This window comes from Chelonoidis abingdonii, chromosome 5 (assembly GCF_003597395.2).
Source record: "Chelonoidis abingdonii isolate Lonesome George chromosome 5, CheloAbing_2.0, whole genome shotgun sequence".
NCBI lineage: Eukaryota > Metazoa > Chordata > Testudines > Testudinidae > Chelonoidis > Chelonoidis abingdonii.
Window position 1 is genome coordinate 123527799 of NC_133773.1, and position 21928 is coordinate 123549726.

Sequence of the window (21928 nt, forward strand, 5' to 3'; positions counted from 1 at the left end):
CTAGTGATGAGTAGGCTGATACTGCAGTCTGCCTTGGGGTGCAGGGGCTAGACAATGACTGGCAGTAGCCGTATACTGAGGCGAAGTGGGGATAGTGGGTGGGGTTCCCTGGGGAGGGGAGACCCTAAGAGTGGTGGGGGGTTACTGCCAGGGGGCAGCACCCTGGACAACAGGGCACTGGGTCCAGGAGGGACATGGGGGCCAGAGGACAGGCAGATCTCTGGCCTGCAGAGGGTGCTCAGAAGCTGGAATGAGCTAATTCCTAGAAGTCACCAGCAGAAGGCACCGCAGGGGGGTGTCTGCTCCTCTACACTTCAAATCATATATTACTCCACAAATAATACCATTGAACTGAATGGCTCACTCATGATGTAAAATACTGCTCAATATAAATAAGGAAATCAGTCTGGTTCTAAGTTTGTACATTCTTTGGGGGCAAGGATGTTTATTACTATGTATTTGTACAATCCCTAGCACAACAGGGTCCTGAATTTGATCAAATATCTAACTTCAACAAGAAGCATGTAGAATCAACCCAGTGAAAGGGAACTGGAAAAAGGCATTATTTGTACAGGAGCTCCAGCTATGATTTTTGCTTGCTGATGTGATGTAGCATCTTAAAAAGAAATGAGTAGGAGAATCTTTTCTTAAGTTCTGATACTCAACGTAATATTGATAGAAGCTGCATAAACAGGACACGTTTTTCAGAGAATCGTGTACTAGTCATTTTCAGCCAAATAGAAAGTAAGGGCTGGCAAGGTATCATAACACCAGCTACATTTCTGAATATCTCAGCATCTAATATTGCTTGAAAATCTGTATTAATAATCAAAGCAAATTCCTCATGCTTGCCAATACAGGCAAATATATTTAATAGCATGTGAGAGAGCCAGATCTTTCACATCAATAAATTATATATGCTTTGCAATGCTACATGTACTTTAAAAATATGAGTGATTTCTAAGGAAACGTATCTGCATATTGTATTAATTCTGCTTCAGAGATACAAGGCATTTTTTGACTGAGCAATATATACGCATACAAATGGTTGAAATGTGTGGTCTAACTGAGCATCAGATTCTTGAACCCTTACTCTGCATATAGACCCACTGATTTTGGTGGGACTACCCACCGAGTAAGGTACTACTCGGTGAGGGTGGTGGAGTCTCATACAATATTTACAGAAATCCATCTTGGACAATGGTTTTGGATCCTCTACGAAAAATGTGGGTTTTGTTGTTGTGTGATGTGGTTTTTTTGTTGTTGTTATTTTAAGATAAATCTTTTGGTTTATATGCAACCCTCTACTCTCCCCACTCCTGAAATAAAACCATCAAAGCAAAAAAACCTCCCCAGCAGCCTGTCCCCACTTAATATTTGTTAGTGACAAAGTGTACAGGCTAGATACAAGAGGAGACCCTACTGTAGTTGTAAACACTTACTGGGGGCATGTAATGCTTATTATGACTGGGAGCTGTCCTATTGAAGTGAATAACAATACTTCCAGTAGTAATTTCAGTGGAGAAGACTGTAACCTACCTCACGCACCTACACGGGTTCTTAATACCCCTTGCTTCCCTATATGGGCTACCTGCATTCCTTGTGCAAGCACAAGAGGGAGGGCAGGTTCTAGAGGCCAACAGCTAGTTTCCACTCACAGAGGTGGGCAAGGAGTTGGCAAAGCATAAGTAAAACCATCTGAGATAGCTGAGCCAATGTCAGGGATGGACTCATCCAGTCCAGCTTCTCTCTCACTAAAAAATATGGGGAACAGGGTGAGCAAAAGACCTATCACAGTCTGTTCTCCCTTTGTTGTTGATTCTAGAAGGAAGCTCCATCCCTGATTAAGAGTTGCTTCCGACATTACATGTGGAGAGATAGGAGCAGGACTAGAGGCAGCAGTTGCTACCTGGAGATAGATGCCTCAGGCAGCAAGTGATTTAAAAAGTGATGGTCAATAAACTACTATCTCAAACCATGCTTTGAAGTCAAGGATAATTTCATGTGCTTGCATCACACTCCATTCATAAATCTGATATACTCTGCTAAATCTCACTCTGTTAGTTCAATCTTAATCGGAAGCCTGATATGCATTCGTCACATACACTTTTAAAATCCCGCCTCAATATTAAAAGTTTAGTAAACAGAGCCAATCTGATTTGTGTTAAATTAGCATACGGGTACAATTCTGCAAATACGTATGCGTGCTAATAATTTTACTTATGAGTGACTCCATTTATTTCAGTACGACTATACACTTGTATAAAGCTACTCATGTGAATATTCTGAGCCTTTAATACACAATTTCAAGTCCAGTGAGTCTCTTCTGTAACACCATACTGAAGATGTATAGCTATTTAATGAGAATATAAATTCCCCAAATATTCTCACCTACTAATTCTAAGAAGAAAGAAAAGAATTAACAAAGTAAGTTGCTTTTTGTTGTATTGAGCACTCTTAATGGTCCAGCTATAAAAACAAAATGCCAGACATACTGAGTATTGTTTGATCATCTCTATACTGCATAAAAGATTATCCAGAATGACCTTGATGGGGGGGGGGGGGAATCCATACTATCACATTTCTTATAACTAGTGAACCAGAAAATTAAATTACACTCGCTTAACAGTAACTGATCTTCTTGGTATTACACCTTATGGGTTACATATTTTCTGCTTTTTCCTCAGCTAATGTCTAAATAAATCCATATAGCAAATGGTAAAACCTTTAAAAAGCTTGAATAACTTGGCAGAAAGATAAGTTACAAATCCACTGACAACGACCATGAGTGAAGAAGTGAGATTTATTATGTATGAAGACTAATGATGAAAATAAAAGCAGATGCATGTAGGACTCTGGATTTGGATGGGCTTATGAAACTACAGCCAGTTCTCCAAGAGCTTTTATGCTTTTTAAAAACTTTTTTTTTTATAGTTAACCATACACACCAATTGGAAGGTGATGTTGGAATATACTAAAAATAAATAAGATTTCATAAAGTTATAGATCACATTTTGAATGCCTATTCTCTCAGAAAACATAGTAAACAGAGACAGACCAGATCTGTCAACAAGTTTAGGGGAAAATCCATTTAAATGAATGGAAGAGCTACTTGTGTAACTGTACAGCACACAAGAGCCTATGCAATGGGCAAGGTACATGTACTGGTGACATAAGAATCCACCTTTCCTTATGGCCTCCATTGTAGAACAGTTAGTGTGATCAGGGTTCAACTCATTCTGTGTTCTGACAGATGGCTCCTGTCTGTAAATATACATGGTTAGGATAATTCCATGGGAGTCTGCCTCTGGTTGTGTGTTCTTGGCCATGGATTAGTTGACAAGTTCATAGATTTTAAGACCAGAAGGGACCACTAGATTGAGTCTGACATCCTGTATAACACAACAGGCCATCGAATGTTACCCCATTGACTGCTGTAGTGAGCTCAACTTGTTTGGCTAATGCAGATCTTCCATAAAGGCATCCCATCTTGATTTAGACTTCTGCCATTTCCCCTCGTAGTTTGTTCTTGTGGTTAATCACCCACACTGTTAAAAAATTGTGCCTTACTCCTTGCTGTGTTAAACGTTGGACTGCATCCCAACAAAGTAATGAATATACTGCTCTCCAAACTTGTTTCACCCATAACCATTCAGCAGCCATTAACATTGCATTCTTGCATGCACAATCCTACTTGAGAAGGACAGTCACATCCCCATAGTAGCCTCTATGTCAGGGATCTAGGGTTAACAGTGTCCCACTGCTAATTAGTGCCCCATATACAATATTTTACAAATAATATACACAGGAAATGTTTTAAATCTAGTACTCTGAGGTTTTCTACCATCCACCTCCATTCATCACTGACACATAACTGGGCTATGCGTATTCCTGCCTGGAATAGTGAGGCAGGGTGAAGTCACAATCCCACAGCAGACTCTCTGTCAGGTCTCTCGCCAGTGGTGCAGAGAACATTTCAAGCAAAGTTAATTTCTTTCCCTTAAATCACGCTACAATCATTAATCTAGAGTGCAGTAACATGGATAAAAGTGAGCAGCTGGAAAAGCCGCACACTCCCTTTGCCCATACTAAAGTAATAAGCTGTTACCTGCAGTGCAGATGGCAAGACTGTGCTTTTGGGGAATTTCAAACCCACTCAGATCTCTTTTGATGGCCTTCTGTTTTTGACTATCTTGAGAATGTTGATGTGACAATCCCTTTAATCCTCCTACCCAGATGTAGCCAGCAGGGGGATGGGATTGGAAGCTTGGGGATCAAGTGATGGTGACAGGGCACAATGATGGTTACAGCGCACAATGATCAAATCATGTTAGAGGCAGAGTAGATCAAGGGCAGAATGGGGGCATAGAGGGATGGTGAAAAGCCTGCAGAAGACAGAAAGACCAGTCACACATTTGAGAATCTCAAAGCTCACAAAGTGATGAAGTTGAAGAGAAGGGTGCCAGGACGCTGGGGAAAAGTTATTAAAGCAGCCTTTTAGGCCATATTGCAAGAGTCAAAAGTAGAAACTTGCATCGCTAACAGTAACAGACAGTAGCTATGTTAATATGCCCACCTCATTTTATAGCAGTTATAATTGTGCTGGCACTTCACGGAAGAGCCAGAAAGACAGAAACCCCTGCCTTACTATGCTTACAGTAAGGCTCAATCCTGCACTGAGCTCTCTGTGGGTGGACCCTTGCATCTGCAGAGAGCCACACTGGTTCCGGTGAGACTCTGTGCGGAAAGAGGCTGCGGGGAGCTCACTGCAGGGCTGGGGCCTTAATTTTAGATGTGCCAAAATGAGCGGGAGTGACAAATTGCAGAGAGAGGTGAGGAAGGATGAGGACTATGATCACAGCTTAGGCTGTGCACTCCAGGAGGTTCTGTTTAAGATTTTTTTTTTTTTTTAAAAATATAAAATAATTTAGAGAGAAGATGGAGAACATTAATTCGTTCTTGTGCAATGTGAATTATTAAACTTAAATGGAGACTTTACAATATACAGGACACGCACTGTGTGTGAGTCAGGGTTATTAGGAGAACTGCAGCTTTGGCACTGCCTGACTTGGGCGTATTCAAATCTGTAGAACTTCACAGAGACTGTTTTTCATTTGTTTAACATGTTAATATATTTCAATCTGTTTGCTTTATTACTGTGAGCAGCCAGTCAGAGTCAGTGCAAACTCCTGATGTTTCACAAGACATCTTAGATTTAGATTCTAAGCTTTTTGGGATGGGGCTTCTCTTTTTGATCTGTGTTTGTGCAGTGCCTAGGTCCATGATTGGGGCTCCCAGAAGCTACCGCAATACAACTAATTAATAACGTATTTAAAAGGCGCCTATGAAGGATGTGAGCTTCTGTGACAGCTGCCATTGTGGCTGACACAGAGTTGAACGGGCGACCTCTGAAACGAAAAGCATGAGCTGCTGCAACTTAAATGGAAGAGCAAAGTCTTCCTAGCTCGGGGGTATAACAGATTCACAGAGGGGAGCTATAACACACACTCACCAGGCAAAAAGCAAGAAATGGTGATCCGACGTGCCAAACCCATGAAAAAACACAGATATTGGGCTTGTTTTTGGCTTAATTGGCTTGTGAGTTGCTTGTTGGCTAGTTTTTGGCTTGTAGCTTGTTGCTTTTTTTTTTTTTTGATCGGCTCCCGGCAAGGGGGAGCAAGTAGGGAGGGGGGGGGGGAAGAGTGTCAGGGGTGCACAACGGGCCCACCACAGTCCCAGACTGCACGCTGAGCAATCTAGTCACATTGAATGTCGGGGTTCTTAGGGATTGGTTTGTCTTGGCCTTGTTTTGAAATGGGATTAGCTTGATTTTTGGCTTAGTGTGAAAGTCTGGGTGCTTATTTACCACATGAAATTTGGCAACTGTGATGGTGACCCAACCTCCTTGGATTGTTTTTTTTTTCAGTTGGTAGTATCGGGAACATTGAGTCTGCCCTGCCATGATTTTTCTAGAGAACCTCCTGAATATCTCGGAGCAGGTTGTATATGAGAGTTCACACCTCAGTGAAGCGGATGTTGGCTTAGTGGATGTTGACTCATTAACATACTATATTTTTCTGAAGTTTTAGTCTGTTATTGAAATGAAATAGGTAATAACCCCCTTCTCCCCCAAAAAAGCCAACCAAACCTATACATTTCTGAAAGGGAACTAAACACAGTTTGCCCTGATCACAGCTGAACTTGCACTGGATTCAGTTGCAATCATTTACTGATGTACATTTTCAGGAACCAGCAATTTTGCTACTGTAGAAAAAGCCAAAGAGCCTTCTAGGCAGACAAAATCTGAATTTCTAAGGTGAAAAAATAGCAGAGAAAAAAGAAATACACGCTGCCCTACTCACTGCGAACTCCAAATTCTCTCCTCCCAAACCTCTCCTTTTACACCTTTTTATATATATTACAGAGAAGCAAAAAAGGTCACAAGCTGTGACGATTTGGGAATCTGTCTGTACAATTTATGAATTCTGTGTGAGATTATGAACTCCATGTATCTTGACCTAGCTGTAAACTCCATTTTGAAGCTTCAGACTTTTGCCTTCTCTATGGTCTGTTTGCCTCCCTGCTGGGTTGAAATTCTAAAGGCTGGCAACAAAAGGTAACTGATTTTAAATGTTCGCCCACTGAAATGTAATAGCTTTGAACAATAGATAGGCTCCCAACCCAACTGCAGAATTAGTCTAGCAGGAGAGAGATTGCCTTGGCCCCAAAGTCACCTGGCAGAGGTTTTTGCTCAGGTGGGGAAGTTGGCAAGGACATCTCCTGACAAAGAGGGTTAAAAGTTATAAATAGAGAGGCTTTGACCTATCTGGGGCGTTTGGCCATTTTGTCTCCGGTTGTGGAGGAGAGAGAAGCATGTAAGGGTGGCATGAGGCAGGGGACCCTTAAGGACAGGGTGAGCTAGCAAGGGGTTTAGGATGTTACGTTCTATATGCTCTGAGATCTTCTGTGATTTATACAGGTAAGTAAACAAGAAATAATGTGTTATACTTGCAAAATGTATCTCTGTTAAATGCTCCACGACCAACACATTGTCCCCTGAGAGAGTTAAACTGCAACCCAGGAGCTGCACACCTTTGGGGTGGAGTTCTGAGAGGGGTGTATGTAAGTACGGGAGACTATGAAGGGTCACCATTGTCCCCACAGGCTAGGCAGCTGGACAGCAGGTTCCAGTTCTCAGAAGGGAATGCCAGATTCAAAGTCTGCAGCCCGACAGTGTACCCAGGGCCTCCAGGATGGTGGCAATTTCTGCACTCTGTTTGGGCCCTGGCAGCTTAAAGCATTCAGGGACCCAGAAGTTTGAATTCTCCCCATAGCAGTCTGGTGAGTGACCAGAAAGGAGGCACCTGACTGGATCTATATCACAAGCCCAGTTTCTTTTTTTAAACTATCTCCATTTACAGAATGCAGCAAAGCAACACACCTCTACTGCTAGTAACAGACAGACACTTTATAAGACTTCAAACGTTAAGGCATGACTGAGGCTCTGATGCAGTTACACCCTCTGGTGGCTGCATTATGTTACTGAATGAAAAAGATGAATAACTTAAGAAGAAAGAATGTAAAGCCTGCAATGTGCAGAATGTGTTTTTTTAATACTACACTGTAATTTGTATGCACTAAATGTTGTGTAAATTGTAGACAAGAGATTAAAAAAAAAATAGGCCCAGATTTTTTTAATGGGTGCCTAAAGTTAGGCTCCTCGGGAAAGGTTTTCAAAAGCCATGTGCCCCTAGATTGTGAGATGTTCATATACTACAGGGATGGTGTCTATATGAGTTTGTTAGACAGAGTAGTCCATTCAGTGACTTTCAGTGGGATTTGCGCTCCTAGAGCCCTTAGGTGCTTTTGAAAACCGAACCCCTGATAAAAAATATTAGGGTCTACATTACCAGGAAACCAAAGTTCAGCCAAGCAACCCAAGCGATTCGTAGTTTTCAAAACCAGAAGGGACCATTATTTATCTAATCTGAATTCCTTAACACAGGCCATAGAATTTCACCCCGTAATTTTTGCAATTTCTCCCCCCACACCAGTCCTTAATAGGTGCCTAAATATGTACAAGTATTTTGGAGCCTAAATTTAGGCATTCGTTTTTAAAAATCCTGGCATTAGCCCCTTCTATTTCAGTAGCAAAGCTCAAGAACAGAATGTAAAATTGCATCGCTTTCCTTATGGGCCTGCTTCTGATCTTGCTTGCGACAGTCTTACAGCTGTGTAACTCCACTGATTTCCATGGAGAATTTACAGAAATTAGATCAGAATCAGGCCTTGTGCGGGCAGTCTTATAGGTGGCAACATCTATTAAACATACTAAAGTTTTAAGTAATTGCGTATTGGGGTGAAACGTGCCCCATTCTCATCTCCACACACAATGGAAACTACAGCATACAAGAAATTAAGTAGTCTTTTGCTTTTTAAGGATCATATTGTGGCATATAACTATTGCCCTGAGTAGGAGGTGATGTACCACCCTAAGGGGAGTCAGGGAGGGTATACACCTCAGGGAGGTCTCTCTCCTTATGAAGCCTGGTAAACAGGGACTGCACAGCATGCACCCGCATCACTGAGAATACTACAGCCTGCCTGCTTTGCAAGCTAGTATAGGAAGGCCAGCTCATACCCTTCCCACCTCCCTTTGGGGCTTCATGTGCTTCTGGGAAGCAGTTCATCCAGTCTCGACTACCGGGGCTGCATTTGTGACAGACCTTTCTGCAAGCTCTGCAAGATGTGTGTGGGCAAGCAGTGGGATAGCGGGGTTCTTGTGAACCCTCGTGTTCCATCCCCACACATCCAAATAAAGACAGCCATTACTGATGTGACAAGATTTATTCAATTTACAACATTTGGGAGCATTAGAAATACATTTACCCTTGTTGGTACCTAGGATGCACACTACAACCCCCTGCAATAGTGAGGCAGCTTAATCTCCTGAGGAGGGTCAGCAGTCACCTTTCTTTGTGGTTTCCACCTCTGGAAAGCAGTTTTAATTTATGGTTGAGATACCAAAGGAACCCATATACCGGAGGCTGCTGAGCAGATGCACTGAATCTGCTACCCTGGTCATACCTATTCCCTCAGCTGGATTCTGTGTAGAGACAGCGGCTTCCAGGCTCTCTAGCACAGTTTGATGTGCTGGTGCCTTACTCTACCATGACCTTCATCCCAGCAGCTTTTCTGTCACTGTGGGTTCACAGCTGTGGCTTATGCTGTCAGATGAATTAATGCAGGGCTGAGTATATCATCCCATTGTTTCCTTGTGCTCCTTGTCACAGGGTGGCTGGCCATTTTAGCAGGAGATGGGCCCAGCAACACCTACCCAGATGGGGAGAATGAGGAAGGTCTGGTGACCACCAGCCCTGGGACAGATAAGGCATATGCTTGGAAAGAGACTGTGGGGAACTCTGAAACACTGGGAAGCTACTGCTTTGAGAGCAGGAGGACTGCTCCTCAAGGAGGAGGAGCTGTGCCCAACTGCAGACTAGGTGAGGTTTTAAATTTTGAGTTATTTTGTGTTTGAAGAATGTTGCTGCCTATCCAAAAAGAACTGAATTAGGGGACTATAAAGAAACTAGCTGGAAGAAGCCAGCCTGAATCTAATCAAAGGTCCTGGGGAGAGGGCTGTGGGATCCCCTGAGCAGGGGAAAGGGTTTGGGCCTGAAGAGCCGACAGAAATGGTATTTAAAAACTTCATAAATCAGACGCTCCAGGAAGGGAATTCTATTTTATTCCTCTGGACTGTGTGGGGTTTTTGAGGAACCCTGAAAGAAGGGAAAACCAAGGCAGGGTGCCTCAGAGCCACAAGGAGAAACTCAAGAGGCAGACAACCCCATTATATTCTCCCATTTGTCGTCTTGTATCTACTTGTTGTCTCGTTTTATATGCAAGCTCTTTGGGGCAGGGACTGCCTCTTTGTTCTGTGTTCTGTCCTAGGCCATCACTCTGGCTCCTAGACACTACCATTATACAAATGATACCTAATAAAAAATAACATATACCCATTAGCCTGAGAGAGGGGAAAGCAAACTGAAAGACCGGTTAGAATACCCACTACTAGTTTAAATTAGCAGATATTCTAACCAACTTAGGGCACTTTCTCATGACAGCTACACAGCATGTTGTGTGCTATTTCTTTTCTACGATGTACTGCATGGACTTCCAATCTAAATGTACTGTATGCATTTTATCTCAAACTACTCGTTACTGCCCGTACACTTGAAAATAAACGGTGTAATGAAAAGTCTTCTAAAATCCTGTGCCCCTATAAACAAATATCTATAACAGGGGTCAGCAACTTTTCAGGAGTGGTGTGCCGAGTCTTCATTTATTCACTCTAATGTAAAGTTTTGTGTGCCAGTAACACATTTTAATGTTTTTAGAAGGTCTCTTTCTATACATTTATAAAATATAACTAAACTATTGTTGTATGTAAAGTAAATAAGGTTTATAAAATGTTTAAGAAGTTTTTAATTTAAATTAAATTAAAACTCAGAGCCCCCTGGACTATTGGCCAGGACCCTGGCAGCGTGAGTGCCACTGAAAATCAGCTACGTGCCGCCTTCAGCACGCGTGCCATAGGTTGCCTACCCCTGATCTATAAAATAATCTATTGTTTCAGCAGTGATACGCACACCAGATTAAATCCTTTCTGTATTTGTGGATCTGTACTTAAACTATTCTGCAGGTCAAAAATAACTTTCAGTGTCATTACTCCATCTTTGCAAATGCGAAGCTCAGTTACTCCATTCAGTTTTAGACCCATGCAACAATGCCACCTCCTGGATGGTAGTTTGTGGTGCATACACAATAATACATTACATTTCAAAAATCAAGTGGAATCATTAGAAAAAAGTCTTGTGCAAAGAAAAAAGGAAAACAAAAAGGGTTCAAAATAACTGTCTCACTTAATGCTGGTGTTGCTATTAGGGGGAAATCTACCTGAATTTCCCACTATATTTCTTCTCCTTGTATCCACTCAAATGGTCGGCCTTATGGGACTTTCCTTGAGGGCAGTGATGCCTGGACAGAGGTCTATTACTGAAACTGTGAGAAACTGTGAGTACTGGCAAATAAGTTGGGAGAAAATGGAATCATTCATCCATAGCTGCTTAAAATTTCAGGTTTTTTTTGTCTGATAAGTTAGCTTGGTTGTCCCAATTTTGAGGCTGTGGCCTCATTCTCTCAAGTAACTTAAAACGAAATATTATTGGTGGTGGGATATCTGCCTGCTTCGTTTTGGACTGTTGTGCTGGTATTTCTCATCTTTTGTTTTTAATGAGTCTGACTCTCACTTCATTTTATATGGTTAGTTTTACCCTTGCTTCAGGGCCAGATTAACTCTCCTTTGGGTCTGAAGCTATTAGATTTTGTGGGGCCCCTGTATACAAGTCTTTTTCCTAATTTTAACTAAAATTATCACAATTATGGCATTGAGGATATTAACGCTATACTAAACTTGCCTTTTAATTAACCTAAAGCCGTTCTGTGCGTTACATTTCAGTCTTCAAACACGTAGAATATAGTTAAGTTAATTCAAAACAGCCTACTTCTTAGAACAGCTGTTATATTCGTTTCTTTCTGGGAGGGAGTTTGGGTGCAGGGAGGGGGCTCCAGGTTGGGGCAGAGCGTTGGGGTACAGGAGAAGGTGAGGGGTGCGGGCTCTGGGAGGGAGTTTGGTGCAGGAGGAGATTGTGATCTGGGGCAGGGGATTGGGGTGCAGGAGGCGGTGCAAGGTGCAGACTTCAGCCGGGAGGTGTTTACCACAGGCGGCTCCTGGCCGGCAGCACAGCAGGGCTCAGACAGGCTGCCTGCCTGCCATAGCTCCATACTGCTCCCAGAAGCAGCCGGCACGTCTCTGAGCACCCTGGAGGGAGGGGAACGATGTGTCTCTGTGCGCTGCTCACAGCCACAAGCACTGTCCCTGCAGCTCCTATTGGCTAGTTCCTGCTTGGTGCCCCCATCCCCAGGGGCTGCAGAGATGTGCCAGCAGCTTGCTGCTTCTGGGAGTGGCATGGGGCCACGGTATGCAGGCAGCCTGCCTGAGCCCTGCTGCGCTGCTGGACTTCTGGTAGCCCAGAGATCACGATCGACTGGCAGAGGCTCCAGGATTGGCCAGCTGATCTGGTCTGAGACTATGTAGTCACTTATTTCACACCAAAATAAACATTTTCATCTCTAAATGTTATGGATAGTCCCTGTAAGGTCTGAAATCTAGATTTCAGCATTACTCTAGTCCTCCTCCACCAAAGCTGTCTGCTGTTGCTTCTGAGTGCTCAGTCAGTGTGACTGTGTCCACCAATGTGTGTGTTCCTAGTTCTCCCCCCTCAACAGCCTGATGGGCTGAAAAGCATCTACCACTGAAAAGCATAGGCCACTAACTCATACCTGCTTCAAGCTCAAGAGCGTTCCTTACTGAATAGATATGCTTTGGCTTGTTTTGATTAAGTTTGCTGTGGAAAACCCACATTCTACTTCTGTAGAGCAAGCAGACAATGTCAGAAGAGCAAAGGAAAGTATCCAAAAAGATAGGTGAGCAGGTGGCTAAAAGCTGTGTTAAAGAGTATGTGCAACACTAGTTGTGGGTTTTTTGGTATTTAAATGTAATTTTAGGGGTTAATCACGCCTTTCCCTATTAATTCAATACCTCTGTAAAGTGACACAGCAGATTGCCATAATAGGCCAATTGTTTTCTTTAATCACTAGGCCACTAAAGGAAGGAAAAGCACTAAAACAATGTGAATGGTGTTGTGCTGTAGCCTGGTGAATCTGGCTCAATGGAAGCTTCAGCATGGTGATCTGATTTTTCTCATCTTCTGTCCCAAATGATCTAGAAATGTTCATCCCTTCAGATTTGCAATCCCTAAGGATATGTTTTCTGATATGGGCCATGATGGTCTTTCATTACTGCAAGTCTCTTTCTAGCTGTTATGAATAATGATTAAGTCCTTCACGAAATACAAGGAGCCCACAATTTTTCTGGTTGTCATCTGCACTTAACTCAGATTAAATCAGCCCTGGCTCAGGTTTCTGCAATATGTTCTTTTTGTGGGACGTTGTGTGATAGGGTGTACTGACTCTCCGGACTATATGGAAGGATATCTATTTGGCCAACAGGTTCCTGAGTCAAGCTGATGTTTGGAAGAAAACCGTACCACCTTACCCTCTAATCAAGGAGAGTTTATCCAGGAATCTCAGAGGCTAAACAAGATGGTGAATTTGACTGGAGGTCTTGGTTAACCCTACATATTGGCTAACTATCGGCTTGCTCACCTTGCTTAGGTGTGCCCTGGGGGCTCAGAAATTAGCAAGACAGTTAACAAGTAAGGATTCCTCCCTAGAGAGCTGGAGAAGATAATTTGCCATTACATGTGACTGTTTGTTTGGTTCATTATAACTGTTGCTGTGTAAGTACAGAGTATATTAGAACACCTGGATGTTCACAGAATATGAATGGTGCTATGTACAAAACAAATCTACTTCTGTAGAAGCTAGAGAATGGAAAAGCAAAGGGTATTAAAATAGAGAATACTAATACTGAAGGGTCTTCAGTTTATATTTTGTAAATAACAAAATATCTTTACAGTAAGTACTTGCCTCAACAGAAACATGGAACAGACTTAGCACTTTTGCACCATTTCTTTATAAGGAGCAACATAAGTACAGTGATTTTCTTTTTTTCAAATGTTATTCACTTACCCATTATCCAAACCATTCTGCCCAAGTTTCTTTCCTATGTCACCTACCATCACCCCTGGCATAGGAAGCAGTGTTTTTGTATCTCGAATCTATGTGGAAATTAAATGAAACAATATTTTAGTCATAAGAAAACTAAAGTTCTTGGTGGACTCCTTTCAAACAGTGAAAAGTACTCCCAATCTATTTTGTTTTTAGCATTTAAAAAAAACCCTATTTTTCCAAAAACATGTATAGTTTCTGCTTAACGCACTCTTCCATCCATGATACTATAAATTCAATAATGAAAGCAACTTGGAAATCTTTCACCTTCTTTGATAACATGCTACTAATTACACTACCATGCTCCAAATGTGCATCTATATAGAAGAATCTTCTAATCACAATTAGCATGAAAACTTTCTTTTGGTCTACGTGGACAGAAACAGGAATCAACAAAACTGATTAACTTTATGTACTAATTGTGTCCTGCCTTTCTCAGGGATATGACATGTTCTATCTGGTCAGCAACCCAGTTCAGTTAAATACATGTAGCTTTGCCATTGCTTCAAGTTTTCTACTGAAAATGGCTCCAATCCTGCAAGCTGATCTCTGTGGTTGAAACCCTGCTTCCATGCAGATTGGCTTGTGGATTTAGGACAAATACCGATACCCAAAAGAGAAGGTTTGAAAAGTTGTCGCACCCATTTCAAGGAGGAAGCTTTCCCAGGAGACCGTGATCAATTTCTGCAGAGTCCATGCTTTCATTTAAAAATGAAATTTGGTAGTCCTTAAGACTACATGGGTAACTCTCCAAATGTGCCCAGTGTGTGAGCTAATGCAGTGCCTATAGGTTTAGGCCATTCATTTGTATTTATTTTGTTTTTCCAAACAACCTTTTTTACACATTAAAAAACTCAGCAAACATAAAAATCCTAATTTATTCATGTTTTAATGCCCAGAAGTTCCTTTACATTGACTTTTCTATGCCTAACCCCCAGAAGGTCCACCCTCACCCCCGAGTATCATCATTTCCTGGTTTAGGCTTGCTCTTCTCTCTTCCCTCTGTGGTCACACAAGGACCAAAAGGCACTACCAGCTACAGAAGGCTTGTGCTACAAGATGACATCCATGGCTAGCCAATAGGGAACATCCCACGATGGATGTTAGAATCATAGAACCGGAAGAGACCTTGAGAGGTCATTTAGTCCAGTCCCCTGCACTCAAGGCAGGACTAAGTATTATCTAGACCATCCCTGACAGGTGTTTGTCCAACCTGCTCTTAAAAATCCCCAATGATGGATATTCCACAACCTCACGAGGCAATTTATTCCAGTGCTTAACCACCCTGACAGTTAGAAAGTTTTTCCTAATGTCCAACCTAAACCGCCCTTGCTGCAATTTAAGCCCATTGCTTTTTCTCCTATCCTCAGAAGTTAATAACAATTTTTCTCCCTCCTCCTTGTAACAACTTTCTATGTACTTGAAAACTGTTATGTCCCCTCTCTTCTCCAGGCTAAACAAACCCAATTTTTTCAATCTTCCCTCAGAGGTCATGTCTTCTAGATCTTTAATCACTTCTGTTGCCCTTCTCTGGACTTTCTCCAACTTGTTCACATCTTTTCTGAAATATGGTGCCGAGAACTGCACACAATACTTCAGTTGAGGCCTAATCAGCGTGGAGTAGAGTGGAAGAATTACTTCTCGTGTCTTGCTTACAACAATCCTGCTAATACATCCCAGAAAGATGTTTGCTTTTTTTGCAACAGCGTTACACTGACTTATATCTCGCTTGTGATCCACTATGACCCCCAGATCCCTTTCTGCAGTACTCCTTCCTAGGCAGTCATTTTCCATTTTGTATGGGTGCAACTGATTGTTCCTTCCTAAGTGGAGTACTTTGCATTAGTCCTTATTGAATTTCATCCTGCTTACTTCAGACCATTTCTCCAGTTTGTCCAGATCATTCTGAATTTTAATCCTGTCTTCCAAAGCATTTGCAACCCCTCCCAGTTTACTGTTGTCCACAAATTTTATAAGCTTAATCTCTCTGCCATTATCCAAATCATTGATGACGATACTGAACAGAACCGGACCCAGAACTGATCCCTGCAGGATCCCACTCATTATGCCCTTCCAGCATGACTATGAACCACTGATAACTACTCTCTGGGAATGATTTTCCAACCAGTTATGCATCCATCTTATAGTAGCTCCATCTATTGTTGCAAGACAATGTTTTCCAAAATACCATGTTTCACAAATAGGTCAAAGGACACATGACCTTTCTGTTTTCAGTCATGTTTACTGTCACCTAGTGCTTACCCTTGCATTTGGAATGTAACTCACTGGTCAGTATGTGCTAGGCAACCCTTTCTGTGCCCAAATCACAGATAATGAGAGTTTGATACAGCCCCCAGTTACAGAGGCTGATTATTTAGCGCAAGCTGTAGAAAACTCACTCTCTGAGCTTTGTAGGTCCCTGATTCAATCCCACTGTCGTCCAAGATGACACAAGCAGTTGGGATTTCAGCAGTTTGTGGCATCCTGCATGGACACTTCAGTTGGCATTATATGCTCAGGTTCTACCTTGCCATAAACTAGCAGTGGCCTGGCACTGTCTAGTAGTATGTCACAGTTGGAAAGCCAGTGTTTGCCTTTCGTTTCACTTGCAATACATGCTGCCACTTGAAATGTCACAACTCTATGTGTGAGGAGGAGGAGGGATAGCTCAGTGGTTTGAGCATTGGCCTGTTAAACCCAGGGTTGTGAGTTGAATCCTTGAGGGGGCCATTTAGGGAACTGGGGTAAAAATCTGTCTGGGGATCACTCCTGCTTTGAGAAAGGGGTTGGACTAGATGACCTTCTGAGGTCCCTTCCAACCCTAATCTTCTATGAACTATCCATAAATCCTGTTTTTTTTGCTTCATACATGTAATATTCAAAAAATCCACTTCATTCGTCCCAGAAATCTGACATTTCAAAAATTTTTAGAATTAACTACCATGTTTTTGGCCCTTTTGGGAGATCCACAAAGTCAATGCAGATGCACTGTGCAAGTGATGAGGATCCTCATGAGAAAATAAGTCCTGATCTAATGTTCACTGAAAACAATGGGAGCGTTTCCACTGTTTGGCTTTGGATATGCATTACATCCAACATATGCTCTGTTATTTTCATTGCATTTATTATTATTATTATTATTTATTATATTTGTCCAGTTTGTGTCAGGCACTTTTCAAACAATTAAGGACACTTTCTGCTCTGAGGAGCTCCTGATACTAGGCTATTTCAAACTGCACGTGTGATGCAATAATATGGAGGTTCACCTGTATTTTCTAGTTATAGCAATTTGCTACTATTAATTCGACTGTATTCTTGCCTCAAAAGCACAGTGATCAAATAAATACTGAAGTTTGGTACAAAATGTTAGACATTTTTACAGAAATTGCTTAGCAGACATAGTACAGTGACATAAAAAAAACAAAGTAGTACTTTTTTTCCCACCTGCACAACAAAGGAATGTAATCCGTGGCACTGCCCATCCGGAGTGTACAGCTGGGCGTAGACGACTGCATGAGTGGCATTTTTCCCCATGTTGCCAACCCAAAACTTGGCAGCTTCAAAATCAGGAGTGTTGATGATAAATTTCTACAGTCAAAAAGGGGAAAGTCTTAAATCATGCAAATCAATGTACATCCATCACTGCTTTTTGTTTGCTGTCATTGTAACATTTTGAAAATTGCCAGCATTTCATACTGTATTTTGATACAAAGGCTCACAACAATGAAAGTGGATTTGACAGGAATCTATAGGGATAAGCTTTATTCTAGAACATGTGTCTAGGGAAAAGTCAGGGCAGAACAAGAGCATGACTGTCAACCTAAAATTCAGCCTCTCAGCTTTCTTATAACATGATGAGGGGAGGGAGTGCCATGGAGACACACAATGGTCTCCGGGTTTTTGTAGTAAATGCAAAATGCTCCTGATTTTATCTGAGACTGAATAACTTGCTGGACCGCTTCTGAGCAACCTCCCTGGAGGCTGCCACGGAGCCAGCTGCTTCAGGCACTGGACGCAGAAATTAAAAAACAAAACAAAACTGTTTTTTTGGTTTTTCCAACAGAGAATTTTTTTGAAAATATCCCTCCCAGGGAAAATTTCACACATCCAACTTTTTGTTCCAATTCAGAATGAATTTTTTTAAAAAGCAAAATTTTTTTTATGAGATGGAAATTCCAGTTCCTGCTCAGCTTTATTTCTACTAAAAAGTGCTTGACACAAGCGAAGTATTAATTATTGTTAATCATAGAGCCAAAATGATTCTATCTTTATAACAGAACGTAAACAAAAACATACCAAATGTCACTTCCGTAGTTTACAGACTGACCTGTGTGCTGGGGTCGTATCTGGCAGTTGTCCGTATGCCCTTGGTATTGCTGCCATGGCTGACTTCAGTCAGAGCAAAGCATCCAAAAATCTAAACCATGAAGCAGCAGGTGCAAATCAACTCAATGTTAACATGGTAACTCAAACATTTTCAAGTCAAGAATGTTACTCAATATCGTATTGATGCAAAAATGAGTTAATACAAATCCAACTCCTTAATAGGAGGTTGCATTGGGCCAAATTCATCCCTTGTGTAACCTGGCACAACTCCTGCAATAGGGTGGCAGTGTGTTTCCACTGAGCCATCTTCCTGGCAGGTGTCATAACCCTGCAGGGAGCTGCTGACTCATAATGGCAAGTGCAGATTATTAATTACACCCAGCATCTAGGAAAAGTGGGACTGGTTCTTTGAGTAGAAAGAACTGTAGCCTACACGAGAGAGGAATGGTGGGTTGGTCTGTCTGTAGGGAAGCCATAGGAACAGAGTGTGCTTAATTTATGCCAGGGCTGAGCATGGGCATGTCATAGCTTCATACTCAGATTTGAACCTTAGCGTTCATAACCTGAGAAGCTAGCATGAACCCTCTAAGCTTAATTACCAGCTTAGATCTGATAGGCTGCCACCAACCAGGAATTACAGTGCCTGGTACACTTGGGTCCCCCAAAACTTCCCTGTGGGACCCCAAGACTCAGATGCCCTGAGTCTCCTAACACAAGGAGATAAACCATATCCCCTTCACCTACTCTCCCACCCGAAATTTCCTCTCTGAGCTAAACCTGACGAGTAACCTGAGCACACTCTTTATTATTCAAGCGAAGACCTAAGAAGCCATTCCTCCTCGCAGCCAAAAGTGAGACAACACTCAAAAGACAAGGAAACAAGAAAAGATGCTCATCTACTGACTCCCCTAGCTTCATATTTAACCCTGCCCTAGGGACAACTCAGGAGAGTTAAACACAGAGAGGAGCAGTTTCGCCTATCCAGCGACTCTTAGTACATTCCTCTCTCCCACGCTCGATGCGAGGGCAATTACCTGGGTGGATCAACTAAGAGAAGACAAAATCAAATCACACTAGCGTCTTAAAAAAGCGAACTTACATATATATAAAAAGAAGAAGATAGAAATGAACAGTTCTCTGTAATCTAGATGGTAAAGAACAGGTTTGGTGTCAACTTATCAGAAAAATGAATAAGAACAATATGAAAGAAGGATAAACCAGCCTTATCACGCATAAACAATAACTTAGATTAAATGATACTGATGATGGGGCAAGCCAAGATGGCTACAGTAAATTACTGAGAAATGGTATGTAATAAAACACTATACTTTTGCTACCTTTCTACTTACAACTTGGGAAACAGAAGATTAGAAGGACTGGAAATAGATCCTCTCATAGCTGAGAGAGCACAGAACAGACAAAGACCCAAGACCAAGAAACACCCACAAATTCCCTCCCTTAAGCTTTGAAAAATCTGGTTTCCTGATTGGTCCTCTTGTCAGGTGTTTGGTTCCCTTTGTTAACCCTTTACAGGTGAAAGAAACATTAACCCTTAGCTATCTATTTATGACAGGGCACCTTTAGGGTTGGCAGTTCATAGCCCTGGCACTTCTGAGCTTCCTGTGACAGTTATGAATATAAAAAAATTGCTTGAACCTCAGCACCTTATTCCTTGAGCTCTGGGTATCTCTTTCATTACAAATTAAGCACTGGGAACAGCCTAGTTTGGAAAAAGAATAGGCTGTTTGTTTTATTGAAAAATTGCAAACACTTGGACAGCGTAAACTCAGATTAAATCCAGAGTGCGTAAATTCTTTTCTTAGCAGGGTGCGCAGTCCACCTGCTTGCAGTTCTACTGCAGTCAATGAATTGCATTCCCTTACACTAGGGCTAAATTTGGCCTGTTACCTTTACTCTTGTACATCCAAAAAAGGGAGGGTAGTACGATTGGATTGGGGTGCGATTGGGAAGCAAGCTCACACCACACTCACTCCACAGCAGGGGCTCAGCTACTGTCCCATGAAGGTGGGCCCAGCTTCCCACTCCAAGCATTGTGACCTGCTGTGTGGGGTCACAAAACCTCTCAGGTTTGACCCAGCTGCTCTTCTATCATGATGGAGGGGCCACTGGACCAAATTTCAGTGAGTGACACTGCAACCCTGTGTGCCAGTTCACAACGCCACTCAATTTGGGAGTCCTCTCAAAAAGGTGAAAAGATTAAACTGAAACCTAGGGTAAAACTATTGCAACAGATACAGAATGCTACGCTCTTCTTGATGCTAAGGATCTTTAATTGTATCACTAACTGGATTCATTGATTTTTATGGTGAGCTCATCTACATAATCAACTACTTGCTACATCAGATGAGCTGATCAATAAATAAGCATTCTTTAAAAGGAATGAAAGAAAAAGATAACACAATAGTTCAAGTTAGCGGCAGTATAATTTTGCCAGTATTGCTTTCATTATGGTAGTTATCCTAAGGGGAAAAAAATTAAATAAAATGCCTCTGACAAACGGGGGGTGCTCTTGCCCAATAATTAATACTGTATCTAGATCTGGCACTAGTGTGATGTTTCTGGACTATGGAATGGAACGGATACTTCACCCTAGGGCTCTGACTGGGTGGCAGAGCCTGCCCATTTAGAAAAAGGTGAATATTAGAGAAGGCCTCCTCTCTCTAACAGCTTACACTTCAGTTTCAGGAACTGAAGTGAACCAACTCACATTCTGTGTCCTAGCTCACCCAGATCTGCCTTAGCGTCTGGTTCTGTTAATCTGTCTGACCCATCCCGTTCATGCTGTGGTGTACTGGCTTGGGTGCTCCTCAAGGAGGGGCTGGAGCCATTAACGCTACTTGCTCTGGCATTGTCCCTTAAGGAGACTTAAGAGAAAAGCTTAATTTATAGTGAAGTGTAAGAATAGATGAGTAAATACACATGTTGGCTGACTTACAATCTTCTTCTCTAATGCTTTGTTCTATTAAGGGCCAAAAAGCAAGCTATTCTGCTAGGTAGGAAAGACAGAAAATGGTGGCAAAAGACCACCTTAGCTTAACCATGATCTTGCATGATCTAAAAAATAAAAAGGAGTCATATTAAAAATGGAAACTAGGACAAATTACAAAGGATGAATATAGGCAAACAGCACAGGAATGCAGGGGCAAGATTAGAAAGGCAAAGGCACAAAACGAGCTCAAAGTAGCTATGGGAATAAAGGGGAAACAAAACAATTTTATCAATATATTAGAAGCAAGAGGAAGACCAAAGACAGGCTAGGCCCACTGCTCAGTGAGGAGGGAGAAACAGTAACAGGAAACTTGGAAATGGCAGAAATGCTTAATGACATCTTTGTTTTCACCGAGAAGTCTGAAGGAATGCCTAACATAGCGAATGCTAATGGGAAAGGGGTAGGTTTAGAAGAGAAAATAAAAAAAGAACAAGCTAAAAATCACTTAGAAAAGTTAGATGCCTGCAAGTCACTAGGCCCTGATGAAATGCATCCTAGAATACTCAAGGAGCTAACAAAGGAGGTATATGAGCCTCTAGCTATTACTTTTGGAAAACCATGGGAGACAGGAGAGATTTCAGAAGACTAGAAAAGGGCAAATGTGCCCATCTACAAAAAGGGAAATAAAAACAACCCAGGAAACTACAGACCAGTTAGTTTAACTTCCGTGCCAGGGAAGATAATGGAGCAAGTTATTAAGGAAATCATCATCTGCAAACACTTGGAAGGTGGTAAAGTGATAGGGAATAGCCAGCATGGATTTGTAAAGAACAAATCATGTCAAACCAATCTGATAGCTTTCTTTGATAGGATAACGAGTCTTGTGGATAAGGGAGAAAC

At 41.9% G+C, this 21928-nt stretch overlaps 1 protein-coding gene across 5 annotated transcripts in view; it reads right to left on the minus strand.

Moving 5' to 3' along the window:
• ACOX3 (acyl-CoA oxidase 3, pristanoyl) overlaps positions 1–21928 on the minus strand; it is a 66430-nt gene that overhangs the window by 29161 nt on the left and 15341 nt on the right. For all 5 annotated transcript variants that reach the window (XM_032767219.2, XM_032767220.2, XM_032767218.2 and 2 more), the window contains 3 exons: positions 18080–18169; positions 17197–17340; positions 13714–13802 (listed from right to left, as the gene is read on the minus strand). In XM_032767219.2, coding sequence (XP_032623110.1) covers positions 13714–13802; positions 17197–17340; positions 18080–18169 — 323 coding nt within the window. The remainder of the gene's footprint in view (positions 1–13713; positions 13803–17196; positions 17341–18079; positions 18170–21928) is intronic.